Genomic DNA, 17,018 nt, shown 5'->3' on the forward strand with positions numbered 1-17,018 from the left:
TCTGACCCAGTATGGCATTTTCTTATGTTCTTATGTTCTTATCACTCCAGGACCCCCACTGGATGACCAGGGACTTTTGGCAAGTCTTGGGGGGGTCAGAAGGGTGAGGGGTTGTAGTTAATTAAATTTAAAGGGTTGGGGGCTTTTTTTTGTTTTTCCAACTTTAATGGAAAACGAATACCGAATGCAACTAATGGACGAAACGGGTTTCCCCCTATGAAAACGAATGCAACGTATTTGGGTGCCGATGAATACGAATACCGAATCAGATGAATCCGTCCCTTCTGTACATCCCTAATATTTGCCTCATTCTCCTTTACCATTCATCCCCTCTAAATGTCTTGCTTTGTCTCTTTTCTCTTTTTCGTTATATGTTCCTTGCATCTCTGGCTCAGATTATTTTATTCACCCTTTGCAGTTAATTGTCAAATCCATTTACCAAGATGAATCACGATTTACACAGGTAAAATGGTCTATCTGAAAGGTGTTCTCCTCAGGCCTGCTAAAGGTATACGTGGGCCTCCACAGCAGGTGCACATTTGGCTGGCATAAGAGGAGGCATTCCTGGGGCAGGGCAGGGAAACAGCATCTGGAGATTTGATTTTCAAATATTCATGATGTTGTATGTAGCTTTTTTTTCTCCTGAAGCTAAGTTTACTGATAAATCTCCAGGTGTTTTTTACCCAGGGATCTTTTAGCCAATTTTTATAAAGAAACTATCTGCATTGTTTTTGTTTTCTTTTTAAGCATGACTACAACTTATGTGAGTTAAATGCTCCTTTCTCATTGATTCAGATTTATATTAGATTTGCTTGTTCGTTCTTTCTTTCTTTCTGATACCCGTCTTCATGTGACCTTGTCTATATCAAATTTACATTGTGCATAATGTCTTGCTGAAGGAATTCAATAAATGAGCAGAAAATGTAATAATGTAAGAATTTCATGGCATTAATTTCTGTTGGATTCTCTCCACCTCTGATCTCCAGCTGAATGTGGAAGAAGACAGAGAGAATGCAACCATTGTGAAACAATTCATCATTGTTGGCTTCTCAGCATCAAAGAAGTTTCAGAGTTTCCTGTTTCTCTTGTTCTTGCTGGTATATGCTTCAATAATTGCAGGGAACAGTGTTATGATCATCATAATTTGCAAGGACCATCATCTGCACACCCCCATGTACTTTTTCCTCAGCAACTTTTCTTTCTTGGAAATCTGCTTCACCTCTGTCACTGTTCCCAAAATGCTGGCAGACTTCATGGTGGACAGCAAAGCTATTTCCTTCTCTGGTTGTATAACCCAATTATTCTTTTTTCTAATGTTAGGATGTGCTGAGAATTACTTCCTAGCTGCTATGGCCTATGACCGCTATGTAGCCATATGTAGTCCCTTGAGGTACCCACTTATTATGAACAATCCATTCTGTGTACAGCTCTCCATTCTCTGCTGGACTGGTGGTTTTATCTCAGCCTTAGCACCTACGATCTTGGTGTCTCGCTTAAGCTTTTGCAGTTCCAATGTCATCAACCATTATTTCTGTGATATCACTCCACTGATGAAATTGTCCTGCACTGACACCAGAACAGTTGAAATAATTATTTTTGCTGCAGCTTCGACTGTTGTGGCCATCTCTCTCCTTTTGACATTGGCATCTTACATCTGCATCATCTCCTCCATCCTAAGGATTCCCATGAGTACAAATAGATGGAAGGCCTTCTCCACCTGTGGCTCCCATCTGACTGTGGTCACCATATTCTTTGGCACCGGTATTTTTATATATATGAAGCCTGCAGAAAGTTATTCATTGGATGATAACAAAGTTGTTTCCGTGTTCTATTCTGTGCTAACCCCTTTGTTAAATCCCTTTATCTACAGCCTGAGGAACAAAGATGTGAAAGATGCCCTGAGAAAGGCCATGATAAAAAATCACTTGTTTTCAAATAAAAGTACAAGAATTTATTTTATATAACCTTACAACTAATAAGTAAAGATATTTGATACCAGAAAAGGACAGTTAACCATCTTCTGAAGGATGATTTCAAAATGTTTTACTCAATTGTGTAAATTAAACTTTTAAATAAATCCAGTTCCAGAAGAAACTAAAAACATGATTGAGTGATTTCCACTTTTAATGTTTAAAGCTCTGTGGATGAAGAAAATTGTATGAAATGCAGAGATGGTGAAGAAATTAAAATATTTATTGTACCTCTCTGTCCAATTTAGCTAATGCTATTATATCAATGTTCTTTGAAGTAATACTCATAAAACTAGTTTTTGATATGTTTGAAAGAAGAAAGGTTAGCAGGAACAAAATTCAAGGTTTCCTAATTAAATAAAAACATAAGATCCTTTCTTATCAGTAACAAAATATGCTGTGGTTGTGGATAATTATAATTAGGTTATGCTGACCTGTTGATTAATTGTGATCTAAGACATTTGTTGCTGAAATAAAGGGGTACATTTTAAAACACAGCGCGCGTGCATACTTTTGTTCGCGCACTACGAGCGAACAAAAGTACGCTGGATTTTATAAGATATGCGCGGCTACGCACGTATCTTATAAAATCCGGGGTCGGCGCGTGCAAAGGGGAACTTTCCTTCCGCCTCCCCTCACCTTCCCCTCCTTTCCCCTACCTAACCCATCCACTTGGCCCTATCTAAACCCCCCTACCTTTGTTGGCAGATTTACGCCTGACAGAGGCAGGCGTAAATCTGCGCGCGCCATAACCCGACCCTGGGGCTGGTCCGGAGGCCTCGACCAAGCCCCCGGGCCAGCATCATGCCCCCGACACGCCTCCCTCCCTGCCCCGAAATTTGCACCGCCCACCCAACACGCCCCAACATGCCCCCTTTGCAAAGCCCCGGGACTTATGCGCGTCCCGGGGCTTTCGCGTGCCACCGAGCCTATGAAAAATAGGCTCGGCGCGCGCAGGGGCCTTTTAAGAGGGTTACGCGCATAACTTATGCACGTAACCCTTTTAAAATCCGGCCCAGTATGCAGAAATAAGACTGTGATTGGTCAAGCTGAAATAGGACAAGACATATTTAGTTGAATCTTGCTGACTTTGTATATAGAAGCAATATATAAGTCTTGTTATTTGTAATGAACTGTAGAATGTCCACTAAGAGTTCAAAGTATGGCCTTTTTATTGTAATATTAAATCTATTTAAATAAAAATGTAAATGTTGTTTGTTCAAAATCTTAAATCTCCAAAAGTTCTTCACCGATTGCTTTGAAATTTTGACACAACATTGCATTCTAATATGCGCGTGTTTTTATATACCTATATTATAGAAATGTCACACCTGTGACAGGTAAAAACATGATTTTTTGCAAAACCAGTGCCATCTGTTGGATGTAAAAGCAACACACGCTATATACATTATAAATGGGCTCTGACCGACGGACCGCAAATGTGCAGTAGAGAGCTGCTCTACCTCGCATGTGCGGACCATAGAGCTCTGTGCTACGTGCTGGGTGTCTCAGAGAGGAGGAGGAAAGGGCAGATGAGTTGCCGCTCCAAGAAATGGCTCAGCCCGTTCCTCCACCGCTGGGGAAGGGGGGAGGGAGTAGGGACTGCCGGACAGTTACACACAAGAGGAGGAAAGGGTAGAAGAGTCGCCGAGCCAGTCCGTCAACCACCGGGGAAGGGGGGAAGGGAGTTGTGACGGCCGGAGCAGAGCAAATGCAGAAACGTGTGCTTTCACTTTTCTTTCTTTTCCATTTAACCAGACTGAGCCACAGCAACGCGTGGCCAGGTACAGCTACTGGGGAAAGGGGGGGGGGGGGGGGAGTTGGGACTGCAGGACAGTTACACACAGGAAAAGGAAACAGTAGAAGAGTCGCCAAGCCAGTCCGTCCACCACCGGGGAAGGGGGGGAGGGAGTTGGGACGGCCGGAGCAGAGCTAATGCGCATTGTGAAATTAAACCAGTCTGAGCGACGGCAACGCGCTCTGAGTAACGGCTCAGCCCGTTCCTCCACCGCTGGGGAAGGGAGGAGGGAGTAGGGACTGCCGGACAGTTACACACAGGAGGAGGAAAGGGTAAGAGAGTCGCCGAGCCAGTCCGTCCACCACCGGGGAAGGATGGGAGGGAGTTGGAGACGGCCGGAGCAGAGCTAATACACATTGTGAAATTAAACCAGATTGAGCCATGGCAACGCGTGGCCGGGTACAGCTAGTCATAAAATAAATTTGGTAGCACTGTACCGAAATAGATTCATCCTCATTTATTTCTGAGGAACGATTAAGAGAGAAAATATTTTTTAAAAATCTCCACCATTTTGGTGTCAGAAACCCCAGACCAATGATGCACTTAAGGTCAATCTGTTTTAATATATATATATTTTTTTTTTTGGTCACCACTTTTCTGTGCTCATTTTTAACTGGTAAGTAGCCTTGGTGAGAAAAAAGTTGGAAGTATAGGTAATGAGTAGTTTTTCTTGTTCATTTTTATGTCTTTATTGTGTGTCTTGTTATTGTATGTCTTTTACATTTCTTAGGGTGAAATTAATTCTTAGGTTGGAGTCGTTTCTTTGGTAAGTTTTGAATAAGTATCTCCTTTTCCTTGTTTTTTCCCACTTATTTTAAGCAGTGTGACCAATGTGATCTAATGCTCTCTTTCCTCTCTCCTCTCTTCTTGCACTCGTTCATGGGTTTTTGCTGATCCTTTTTTGGTGTCCACCATTCAACAGGGAGGATATATAAGGTTGTGAGTTTTATGGGGTTTTGATTTTATTTTATCTTTTTTCTTGGATTCCACACAAAGGGGATCAGCTATAGATCAGCCGTTCCTTCACAGTGGTTATCTTGTTACTTGATTTGAGCTCATAAATTGCTTTGATTCACCTACGAAGTGTTTAAGACCCACAGGCATTAAATGATCCTGATCTTGAGGAGGTGCATAACAATTTATTATTTCTCTTACTGATACACTGGTTAAAGTTTGTTAACCTGTTAGAGTGCAGATTTCAGTCAAGCTTAAAACTACCCTTATGTCTAGGCAGCTATTTGAAATCTGGCTCCTAGAAATAGGGTTTTAGATTATGATTGAAGTCCCCTTTTGAACATTTTCCATCATAATTTACTGGTTAAGTAAAAATAGTTCATAGTTGGTTGAGGTTCAACTTTTAGAAGCTGTTAATGTCCAGTTCCTTAACATAACAGTTATTTCTGGGATTAGTCTCCAGTTTTGTGATATTCTAAAAAAAAAAAAAAAAAGTCTTAACAAAGACAAAAAACCCCCAAGAATTATATAATTAAAAAAAAAGAAAAGAAATATCTAATAGTTTAAGAGGGGACTGAAATGACAGGAAGTGAAAGGGATATTCACTTTGCTTGGGTAAATCCTTTAAGATGTATTGTGTGAGTGTGGGATTTTTGTGTGTGTGTGTGTCGGGGGGGGTAAGATTGTGAAATGAAAGGGACATGAGTAATTTATTTTTTTAAAGATGGAAGCACCTACCACCACCTAACAAGCCTTCTCTTTGTATGTGGGATGATTTTTTTAAATATCATGTTGATACTAAAAATGATACCAATTTTCAGTCCCCAGACAATGGAAGTTTTGAGTTAGAAAAGACTGAGCAAGGAATTAGAGAACCCAGAAGGTAAAGGTTCAGATGATGAATTGGTATTAGATAAGAACATAAGAAGATAAGAGATGTCGTACTGGGTCAGACCAAGGGTCTGTCAAGCCCAGCATCCTGTCTCTAACAGTGGCCAGTCCAAGTCACAAACACCTGGCAAGTACTCATACATTAAACAGATCTCAAGCTACTATTGCTTATTATTTATTTCCTCTAGAAATTTATCCAAATCTTTCTTAAACCCAGTTACACTAACTTCTGTGAGCACATCCTCTGGCAATGAATTCTAGAGCTTAACTATGCGCTGAGTGAAAAAGAATTTTCTTCGATTTGTTTTAAATTAACTACATGCTAACTTCATGGAGTGCCCCCTAGTCCTATTATCTGAGAGAGTAAATAACAAATTTACATTGACCTATTCAAGTCTTTTCATGATTTTGTAGACTTCTATCAAACCCCACCTCAGTCGTCTCTTCTCCAAACTGATCAGCCCTAACTTCTCTAGCCCTTCCTCATATGGGAGCCGTTCCATGCCTCTTATCATTTTGTTTGCCTTTCTCTGCACTTTCTCCAGTGCAACTATATCTTTTTCTGAGATGTGGAGATCAGAATTGCACACAGAATTCAAGGTGCCTGCATCAGAAAGGAAATGAGAAAATATGCATGGGGATTTTATTTTGACTTATTTTGTAATTGACTGCATGTACTTTTTGCCTACAATGTCCACTGGATCCAGTTTCAAAAGGAAACCTCCTGGGAAGTTTAGCCTTGAAAATAAACATAGAGGTATACCCATGGAGCTTCAAGCTGCTGTGAAGGTTGGAAAATGTTGACATCTCTATCTTGCTGGATACCCAGTGTATACTATGAACTTCTCAATGCTTCTTTGTGCATAATATCCCTTAAAACAAATCCAGATTTCTTCACAAAAGCTTTCAGAGTTCAGAATTGTTTTGCAAAACTCAAAAATGTTTTTTTTTTGCGGTTCAAACCTCAGTTTTCTATGCAAGAAATGCCAAAATCAACACATACTTATGATCTGTTTTCATTTTTGGTGCAAGAAGACAACTCTTGGGGATTATATCCCACAGATCCTAGTGGTCCTTAGTGTCTAATCATGGAACAGCTGTTTAATAAGGTAGTAAATAAGCATTAAGTGAAAGACCTTCATGAGCACTATAAATATGCATTTGCTGACTGCAGTTATACAAGAATTACAGATCTGTGGTTGCATGTGCACCCCTAGTATTGAGCAAACTCTTTTACTGTGACTAGGAAGGGGTAAATCGTGATGAGTTTATCATCCCCCCACAATAATTTTGAAATGTTGGCTCCAATGGTAAGGATTTCTTACATAGTAATAAGCATTTCTATCTTTTTTTTTTAAATTTCTGAGTATACCATCTGGTTTTGGCCTCTGTTGTCATGGAAATATAGAAACAAAGTCTATGGTGGGTGGTAGGTAAGGACCCTAATGACCCATCCACTCTTACCAATGTATTTCCTGATGCTGAAGTACCATCGGCCCTAATCTCTGGATTTGCTTTCACATCTTGGCAATCAGAGCTCCTCCAAAGCTTGGTTGAATTACATTTCTATTTTCAATCACTACCACTCCAGTGGGAAACAGTTCCATGAATCCACAACTCCTTTCCATGTAGAAACATGTCCTCCTTTTCTACAGCCTAGATAGAAAAATATGGAAGATAAAAGTATCTCATGAAAAGATATTTCTTCTGAATGAACAATGTGAGGACCATTGTTACTGGTAAATATGTTCCCTGCTGTGGTAGAGATGCATTTTTCTGGTATGCATTTTAGCAGACATGATGAACATGTTTACTAAGGCTTGGCTCTCATTCTGAATTTATATGTAAAAAAATAACTTGGTTAGTCATTTAAATTAAATTGAATAAATAATGAGAGTTGTTATTCTTTTTAGTGCATGCGATTTCGCAAAAGTTGTCTCCAAGATCCAATTATAATACATATGAAGGAACCTTTTCAAGCTAAATTTAGACCCCCCCAGTATAAAATGGGTTGATGTGTCATTGAATGTCCTTATATCTTTCCAGAGCACTGATAAAGTCTTTGGGCATTGTCAGAGAGGTCAGCTTCCCCTGGATATCAAGGACATAAGCAAACTTTAAATGTTATTGATTATTTGTTTGAGATTGTCATTGTTTGGATTCTTATACAGAATGTTGATTCAGTATGTTGTCATGATTTGATATTTGTTCTGCTGATTTTTGTGGTGGTCATTTAACTGCTTGTATTTTCTATAATTAATTTTGCATTTGCTCTGTTGTAAGTTGCTGTGAATATCTATGGCATCTAACTATACTGGAAGTAAAAAATAAGTACATCATGATAAAAATTCCAGTGTTTGCCTTATTTCAACTTTTCTTTCCTTTTTTTTTTTAACTTCTGTTTAGACTGAAAAGCATTCACAGTGCACCATGGACTAATAAGTATCTCAGTTTGCCCTCACTTTCCTTGGTGGGAATTAGTTTACGGTTAGGCATGTGCATGCCCAAAATTTCCATTATGGTTTGTTTTAATAGGGATTTTAATTTTTGGTTTGTTTCCTTTTCATTTTGTGAGTTTCTTTTGTTTTGTTTTTTTTTCATTTTTGTCAATCTGTTCATTCTATTCGGAATCACTGGCCATTCGGTTTGTTCTATTCATGAGCAGTTGTCGTAACCTTCAAGGTATTTTCTCTTTCCTGGTCTAGTATGACAGGAAAAAACCCCAATATAGAACACTCCTACATCTACTACAAAAGCTGCAAAATTAAAGGTCCATCAGAAAACCAGCTCTCATCAAGCCAAGAAAATTCACAATCCACTTGATGAATAAATCAATGAAACTTAATAAAACAGTTTAAAATAAATTGTTGCATATAAAAACATGTATCTGACATAGTAATGAAGTCAGATAAAAACCAGTGGTCTATCCAGCCTGTCTTATGGTAGTAAAAGCCACTCAGTGCAGGCTACCCCCAAGCGTTATCTTAAGGTTAGTAATGTTATCAAAAACAAGCAACTGTCAAAGGGATAACAAAATTACTGCTAGCAACATTTTTACAGGGTGAGCAGCCTTCTTGATGATTAAGACAGTGCTGCTTGAACGTGCTTTCCTATGGGACTTGGCTGTAGAAGCAGTCCTACGCTTTATCTCCAATGTCTGCATATCAGTATTCCACACCATAAAAGTCAGGGTCCAGAGTAGGCTGCTGTCTAAATCCAATATCCCTCCTTACCCCGCCATTGAAGCAGAGAGTGATGTTGCAATTGCATCAAACACAAGAATAAAAGTCCAAAAAGGAGTGCAGAGACAAAAACATTGCAAATAAAGGCTAATAAATAAATACCACTTATTTTAAATTGTATATCTCACACAGAGAAACCCTTTAGATTAAAGAAGATGGAACATCATTATACCCCGCGGATGCTGAGCATAAATCTTATTCAGTATTTTCACTGCTAAGGGTCATCAGTAATCAACGGTTGTAGGGGATAAATCTTTTTAGGGGTTTTTTTAAATGCTTATAAAAAGGCGTACTTCCCACATGGGAAGTGGAATTTATTAGACATATGCCTGAATTTTAAAAGCCTGGTGAACGTAAAATCTAGAGGATACGAGCATGGCTGGGCTCTGTGCTCGCTCAGCGCATTTTAGAAGGGCCCAGCCATGCCCGTATCTCTAATGTCTGCAAATCAGTACCCCACACCATAAAAGTATGCGCCGAAGGGGCAAACCGAGGGAGAGGGGAGGGGTCAGGAGGGGGAAGGGGCCGTCCAGGACAGCGACATTAGACCCTGTTCCGGGGGAGCGCTCACCGGAACTTACTTCATCTATTCAGATGAAGTAAGTTCCGAAATAAAAAAATAACCAATATTAGGGTTTTAGGGGTCGGGGAGGGGAGGCAGAGTAGGAAGGGGTATAGGGAAGCCCCTCCCAGTCCGCACCTTAATTGGAACGGACTGGGAGGGAACTGGGAAAAGGCCGATCTAGTTACCGTGCGTATTTTTTTATACAATTACCCCCTGCCATGCGTGAGACTGGTCACGTGCTGCACATGCGCGCGCAGAAATCATATTTTATAAACATGCATGCACTGTCACGTGCAAGTTATAAAATAGACACATCCATGTGCATGTGCGCGGGTTTGAAAATTGACCCCTTTGCAATGTTTTTGTCTCTGCAGTTGTATCAAAATCATGAAAACTAATTGGTTAAGGGTAGTAATCCCCATACCTTCTATTAGAGGTAGTAGCTGGTGCTCCATGCAAGTTACTGCCATTCATACTTTTTTTCATTTCCATCTTTAGCCTTTGGGGATGTTTAGTGTTTATCCCATGCCTTTTTGAATGTTTTCATCCTCACCACCTCCTCTGGAAAGGCATTTCAGGCATCCACTACCCTCTCCTGGAAGAAATATTTTCTGATGTTGGTTCTGAGTTGTCCTCCCTGGAGTTTCATTTTGTGACCCCCCTAGTTCTACTGTTACTTTCAAAATGGAAAAGGTTTGAGGATCGTGCATCACTAAAACATTTCAGGTATCTGAAGGTCCTGTGCCATATCTCACCTGCACCTCCTCTCTTCCAGCGTATACATATTTAAATCCTTCAGTCTCTTCTCGTAATTCTTCCAATACAGACCACATACCATTTTGGTCGCCCTTCTCTGGACTGCTTCTGTTCTATCCTTTTTCAGATATGGTCTCCAGAACTGAACACAGTACTCCAGGTGAGAGCTCACCAAAGACCTGTACAAGGGCATTAATACCTCCTTTTTCTTACTGTTCCTTTCTCCATGCAGCCCAGCATTCCTCTGGCTTTAGTTATTGCCTTGTCACATTGCTTCGCTGCCTTCAGGTCACAGACAAAATTACACTAACATCCCTCTCCCAGTCTATGCACATTAGTCTTTTACCTCCCATCACATACAGCTCTTTTGGGTTGCTGTACCCAGATTCCAAATCTTTGACCACTCTTCAAGCTCTTTTTTGCAGGAAGACCTTGTGAGATTGGAAAATTGGGCATCCAAATGGCAGATGAAATTTAATGTGGATAAGTGCAAGGTGATGCATATAGGGAAAAATAACCCATGCTATAATTACACAATATTGGGTTCCATATTAGGTGCTACAACCCAAGAAAGAGATCTAGGTGTCATAGTGGATAACACATTGAAATCGTCGGTTCAGTGTGCTGCGTCAGTCAAAAAAGCAAACAGAATGTTGGGAATTATTAGAAAGGGAATGGTGAATAAAACGGAAATTGTCATAATGCCTCTGTATCACTCCATGGTAAGACCGCACCTTGAATACTGTGTACAATTCTGGTCGCCGCATCTCAAAAAATATATAATTGCGATGGAGAAGGTACAGAGAAGGGCTACCAAAATGATAAGGGGAATGGAACAACTCCCCTATGAGGAAAGACTAAAGAGGTTAGGTCTTTTCAGTTTGGAGAAGAGATGACTGAGGGGGGATATGATAGAGATGTTTAAAATCATGAGAGGTCTAGAACGGGTAGATGTGAATCGGTTATTTACTCTTTCGGATAGTAGAAAGACTAGGGGGCACTCCATGAAGTTAGCATGGGGCACAGTTAAAACTAATCGGAGAAAGTTATTTTTTACTCAACGCACAATTAAACTCTGGAATTTGTTGCCAGAGGATGTGGTTAGTGCAGTTAGTATAGCTGTGTTTAAAAAAAGATTGGATAAGTTCTTGGAGGAGAAGTCCATTAACTGCTATTAAGTTCACTTAGGGGTAGATTTTCAAAAACCGCGAATAGGCGTACTTTTGTTGGCGCTCCAGGCGCCAACAAAAGTACGCTGGATTTCAGTAGATACGCGCGTAGCCGCACGTATCCGCTGAAATCCTGGATCGGCGCGCGCAAGGCTGCCGATTTCGTATAGCCGGCACGCGCCGAGCTGCGCAGCCTACCCCGTTCCCTCCGAGGCCGCTCCGAAATCGGAGCGGCCTCGGAGGGAACTTTCTTTTGCCCTCCCCTCACCTTCCCCTCCCTTCCCCTACCTAACCCACCCGCCCGGCCCTGTCTAAACCCCCCCCCCCTTACCTTTGTTGGGGGATTTACGCCTCCCGGAGGGAGAAGTAAATCCCCGCGCGCCGGGACGCGATCTGGGGGCGGGTCCGGAGGGCGCAGCCACACCCCCGGGCCGCCCCGGGCCGTAGCCACGCCCCCGGGCCCGGCCCCGGAATGCTCCCGGCCCGCCCCCGGACACGCCCCCTGACATGCCCCCTCCGAAAACCCCGGGACTTACGCGAGTCCCGGGGCTCTGCGCGCGCCGGTAGGCCTATGTAAAATAGGCTTACCGGCGCGCAGGGCCCTGCTCGCCTAAATCCACCCGGTTTTGGGCAGATTTAGGCGAGCAGGGCTCTTAAAATCTGCCCCATAGAGAATAGCCACTGCCATTAGCAATGGTAACATGGAATAGACTTAGTTTTTGGGTACTTGCCAGGTTCTTATGGCCTGGATTGGCCACTGTTGGAAACAGGATGCGCATGCTCTTCCTTGATCCAATTCTTTAGTCACCCAATCAAAAACATTATTCAGATTTGTCTGACAGGACCTTCCCCTGGTGAATACATGCTGCCTTGGGTCGAGCAACCCACCACTTTGCTTACAATTCACTATAATTTCCTTCAGCAGAATCTCTATTAATTTTTCCAACACACAGGGGTGAGGATAACTGGACTGTAGTTTCCAGCCTCCTCTCTGCTACCATTCTTGTGAAGTATGACCACAATCACTCTTCTCCAATCATGCTGCACCATTCCTGTTTCCAGGGATCTATTGAACATGTCTTTCAGTGGACCCACAAGCACATCTCTGAGCTCCTTTTAGCATCCCGGATGTACCTCATCCAGCCCCATGGCCTTGTCCACTCTGTTTTCCTAGCTCTTCCCATACATTCTCTTCTGTAAATGGAGTTTTGTCTACCCCACGCCCATCTACGGTCTTGTCAATCAGCAACGGTCCTTCTCCAGCATCTTCTTTAGTGAACACCAAGCTGAAGTATTTGTTTAATATTTTTGCAATTTCTTTCTCTGTACACATTGCTCCTTGTCACCTTTCAGTTTCACTATACCACTTTGGTCCTATCTTCTTTCCCTGATATATATGAAAAATATTTTGTCACCTCGCTTTACTCTTTGGCAATCCTTTCTTCCATCTGACCTTTTGATTTCCTGATTTCTTTGACTCCCTCAGTTTTACCAGGTATTCTTCCCTGTGTTCCTCTTTTTGGGATCATTTATACTTCTTGAACTCTATTGTTTTTGCCTTTATATTTTCAGCTACCTCCTTTTAAGAACCAGATTTGGTTTCTTTTTTCACTTACATTTATTTATTTTTTTAACATATAGATTTGCCATTGTAATAGCTCCTTTTAATTTGGCCCAAGTTTGTTCCACCTCACCTATATTTCCCAATCTTCTAGTTCTTCCTCCAGTAACATCCCCATTTTGACAAAGTCCGTGTTTTTGAAATTCAAAACTTAGTTTTTCTGTGACTTTTCTGTATCTTATTTGCGGTATCAAATCATACCATCTGGTGATCAGGTAGTCCCCTCGCAGACATTAGAGACATTTTACCTATTTGTGAGCATTAGGTTGGGTAGCACTCCCTCCCTCGTGAGTTCCATTAATATTTGTTTGAGCATCCACTATCACCCAAAAGCATGGACCAAGACCTCCAGACACTGGTTGTGTTTCACTGTTACTGCATCAGGGAGAGTCATTTCCAATGTGAACGCTTAGAAATGTAGGCATCCATCTTTACTTTCAAACAATTTCTACTGCAGGATTCCCCTAATGTGGGAAACAGCAAAACATAGCTACTCCCACAATATTGGTTCCATAACAGATGAATTGGGGAAAAAAAACTTTAATAAGCCTTTAATAATAACCAGTAGTCGATTCTTGAGAATATCTTTGTTATTATTATTGTTTCCTATTAACAATTATTAGCCAGGCAGATGTGGGGATTACTTCTATGAGTATGCAACAGGTAAAGAATCTTCCCATTGGTATCTGCCAGGGATTTCCTAGTAACCCAGATTGGCTACTTTTAGAGAGAGGATGTTGAGCTCGTAGGACCACTGTTCTAACCCAACATGGCACTTCATAGGTTCAAAACGTGCCTGCTGTATGAGGGTGAATAAATTCCATGTGCAAGACCACAAGTGAGTAGGGTATAAGGAAGAATCAGATTGGGATATTCAGTCTGACAGTTCTCTACTCTTTTCCCTGAATTGCATGACTACGTTTGACTACTACATCTGGCATTCTTGCTCATTTGTCACTGTTATCTCACTATCTCTGTTTCCGCTGTCCCATCTCAGATCTGATTTGTCATGTCCTACGTTTGACCTTTGATTTCTTCCATTTTTCTACAAAAATATGATATTAGGTAGATATCTGTTCACCTTTTCCTGATATTATGTAGATATCTGTTCACCTTTTCCTATAAATAACTGCAGACGATTTATTTGAGTGACTAGTCCTTGCGTCTTCTGAAAATACATATTGTAACTTTGGCAATCAATGGTTGGTTGCTTTTTCAATATTTGAATCAACCACAATTTCTATCTCTTTCTTCTATAGCTGGGTACACTATCTTTGCCTCATTCCCCTTTACCATTCATCCCCTCTAAATGTCTTACTTTTTCTCTTTTCTCTTTTTCATTATATGTTCACTGCTTCTCTGGCTCAGATTATTTTATTCACCCTGGGGTAGATTTTTAAAAACAGCGCGATTGCGTACTTTTGTTTGCGCAGCAGGCACAAACAAAAGTACACTGGATTTTATAAGATACGCGCATAGCCGCGCGTATCCTCTAAAATCATGGATCGGCGCGTGCAAGGCTGCCGATTTTGGGCAGCCGGCGCGCGCCGAGCCGCGCAGCCTGCCTCCGTTCCCTCCGAGGCCGCTCCGAAATCGGAGCGGCCTCGGAGGGAACTCTCTTTCACCCTCCCCTCACCTTCCCCGCCCTTCCTCTACCTAACCCACCCCCCCGGCCCTATCTAAACCCCCCCCTTACCTTTGTCCGTATATTTACGCCTGCGAGAAGCAGAAGTAAATCTATGCGCGCCAGCAGACTGCTGGCACGCCGTCCTTCGACCCGGGGGCTGGTCTGGAGGCCTGGACCACGCCCCCGGGCCGGCGCCCTGCCCCCGGTCCCGCCCCCAAAACGCCGCCCCCCGCCCCCGAAATGCAGCGTCATCGGGTCCCGCCCCCGACATGCCCCCTTCCAAAAACCCCGGGACCTACGCACGTCCCGGGGCTCTGCACGCACCGGCGGCCTATGGAAAATAGGCGCGCCGGCGCGCAAGGCCCTGCTCACATAAATCCGGGCAGATTTACGCGAGCAAAGCTTTTAAAATCCGCCCACCTTTGCGGTTGTCAAATCCATTTACCCAGATGAATCATGATTTACATAGGTAAACTAACCTATCTGAAAGGTATTCTCCTCAGGCCAGCTAAAAGTATACGTGGGCCTTCATGGGAGATGCACATTTAGCTAGAATGAGGGGACAGATTACTGAGGCAGGGTAGGGAAACAGCATCTGGAGATTTGATTTTTGTAGCTTTTTTCTCCTGCAGCTACTTTTACTCACAAATCTTCAGGTACATTTACCCAGGGATCTTTTAGCCAGTTTTCATAAAGAAAGTACCTCCATTGTTTGTTTGTTGTTGGGAGTTTTTTTCTGTAGTTTTTTTTTTTTAAGAGCTACATCTTATGTGAGTTAAATACTCCTTGCTCATTGATACAGATTTATATTAAATTTGCTTGTTCTTTCTTCCTTTCTGATATCCATCTTCATGTGACCTTGTCTATATCAAATTTACATTGTGCATAATGTCTTACTGAAGAAATTCAATAAATAAGCAAATAAAGTAATAATGTAAGAATTTCATGGCATTAATTTCTGTTGGATTCTCTCCACTGCTGATCTCCAGCTGAATGTGGAAGAAGACAGAGAGAATGCAACCATTGTGAAACAATTCATCATTGTTGGCTTCTCAGCATCAAAGAAGATTCAGAGTTTCCTGTTTCTCTTGTTCTTGCTGGTTTATGCTTCAATAATTGCAGGGAACGGTGTTATGATCATCATAATTTGCAAGGACCATCATCTGCACACCCCCATGTACTTTTTCCTCAGTAACCTTTCTTTCTTGGAAATCTGCTTCACTTCTGTGACTATTCCCAAAATGCTGGCAGACTTCATGAAGGACAACAAAACTATATCCTTCTCTGGTTGTATAACCCAATTATTCTTTTTTATAATGTTAGGATGTGTTGAGATTTTCTTCCTAGCTGCTATGGCCTATGACCGCTATTTAGCCATATGTAACCCCTTGCAATACCCACTTATTATGAACAATCCACTTTGTGTCCAGTTCTCCATTCTTTGCTGGACTGGTGGTATTATCTCAGCCATAGTACCTACGACCTTGGTGTCTTGCTTAAGCTTTTGCAGTTCCAATGTCATCAACCATTATTTCTGTGATGTCACTCCACTGATGAAATTGTCCTGCACTGACACCAGAACAGTTGAAATAATTATTTTTGTTGAGTCTTCGACTGTTGTGGCCATCTCTCTCCTTTTGATATTGGCATCTTACATTTGTATCATTTCCTCCATCCTAAGGATTCCCAACGGTACACATAGATGGAAGGCCTTCTCCACCTGTGGCTCACATCTAACTGTGGTCACCATATTCTTTGGCACTGGTATTTTTATGTATATGAAGCCTGCAGAAAACTATTCACTGGATGATAACAAATTTGTTTGCGTGTTCTATTCTTTGCTAACCCCTTTGCTAAATCCCTTTATCTACAGCCTGAGGAACAAAGATGTGAAAGATGCCCTGAGGAAGGCCATGACAAAAAATCACTTGTTTTCAATTAAAAGTACAAGAGTTTATTTTATATAACCTTACAACTAATAAATAAAGACATTTGACACCAGAAAAGAACAGTTTACCATCTTCAAAATGTTTTACTCAACTGTAAAAAATTAACTTTTAAATACGGTAAATAAAATTCCTGAAGAAACTAAAAACATGGTTGATGGTTATGACTTTTAATGTTTAAAGATCTGTGGGTGAAGAAAATTTTAGGGGAGGGGCAGCCGCGTGGGGGGGATGCACCTGGCCGGAGCACAGTGCTCCAGCCCCTTTTGCTTCCTGTCCCCTGCGCAACTGACTCTCAAGGGAAAACTTACCCACCCAACCCCTTTTATTTAGTTTTACGTTGTGCAAAGGTCAACTGTTAGTCAATTGATGTTAGCAATATATTTTGTATATGTGTCACAGCTGGGGTGGATGTTACCCGAGCTGGGGGGATGCCATATAGAGACAGTGCACAGCATGTGGTATAACAACATCAATGT

General features: G+C 41.6%; 2 protein-coding genes across 2 annotated transcripts; both read left to right on the forward strand.

Moving 5' to 3' along the window:
* Positions 1 to 748: 748 nt before the first annotated feature.
* LOC115077294 (olfactory receptor 1-like) lies at positions 749 to 1,964 on the forward strand. Its single transcript, XM_029579584.1, has 2 exons — positions 749 to 763; positions 987 to 1,964. The coding sequence occupies exons 1-2, from the start codon at positions 749 to 751 to the stop codon at positions 1,962 to 1,964; spliced, it is 993 nt and encodes a 330-aa protein (XP_029435444.1).
* Positions 1,965 to 6,303: 4,339 nt separating this feature from the next.
* On the forward strand, positions 6,304 to 16,560 carry LOC115077295 (olfactory receptor 6N1-like). Its single transcript, XM_029579585.1, has 2 exons — positions 6,304 to 6,402; positions 15,583 to 16,560. Exons 1-2 carry the CDS (start codon positions 6,304 to 6,306, stop codon positions 16,558 to 16,560), a joined length of 1,077 nt encoding a protein of 358 aa, XP_029435445.1.
* The last annotated feature ends 458 nt before the right edge of the window (positions 16,561 to 17,018 follow it).

Source organism: Rhinatrema bivittatum, chromosome 16 (assembly GCF_901001135.1).
Source record: "Rhinatrema bivittatum chromosome 16, aRhiBiv1.1, whole genome shotgun sequence".
Classification (NCBI taxonomy): domain Eukaryota; kingdom Metazoa; phylum Chordata; class Amphibia; order Gymnophiona; family Rhinatrematidae; genus Rhinatrema; species Rhinatrema bivittatum.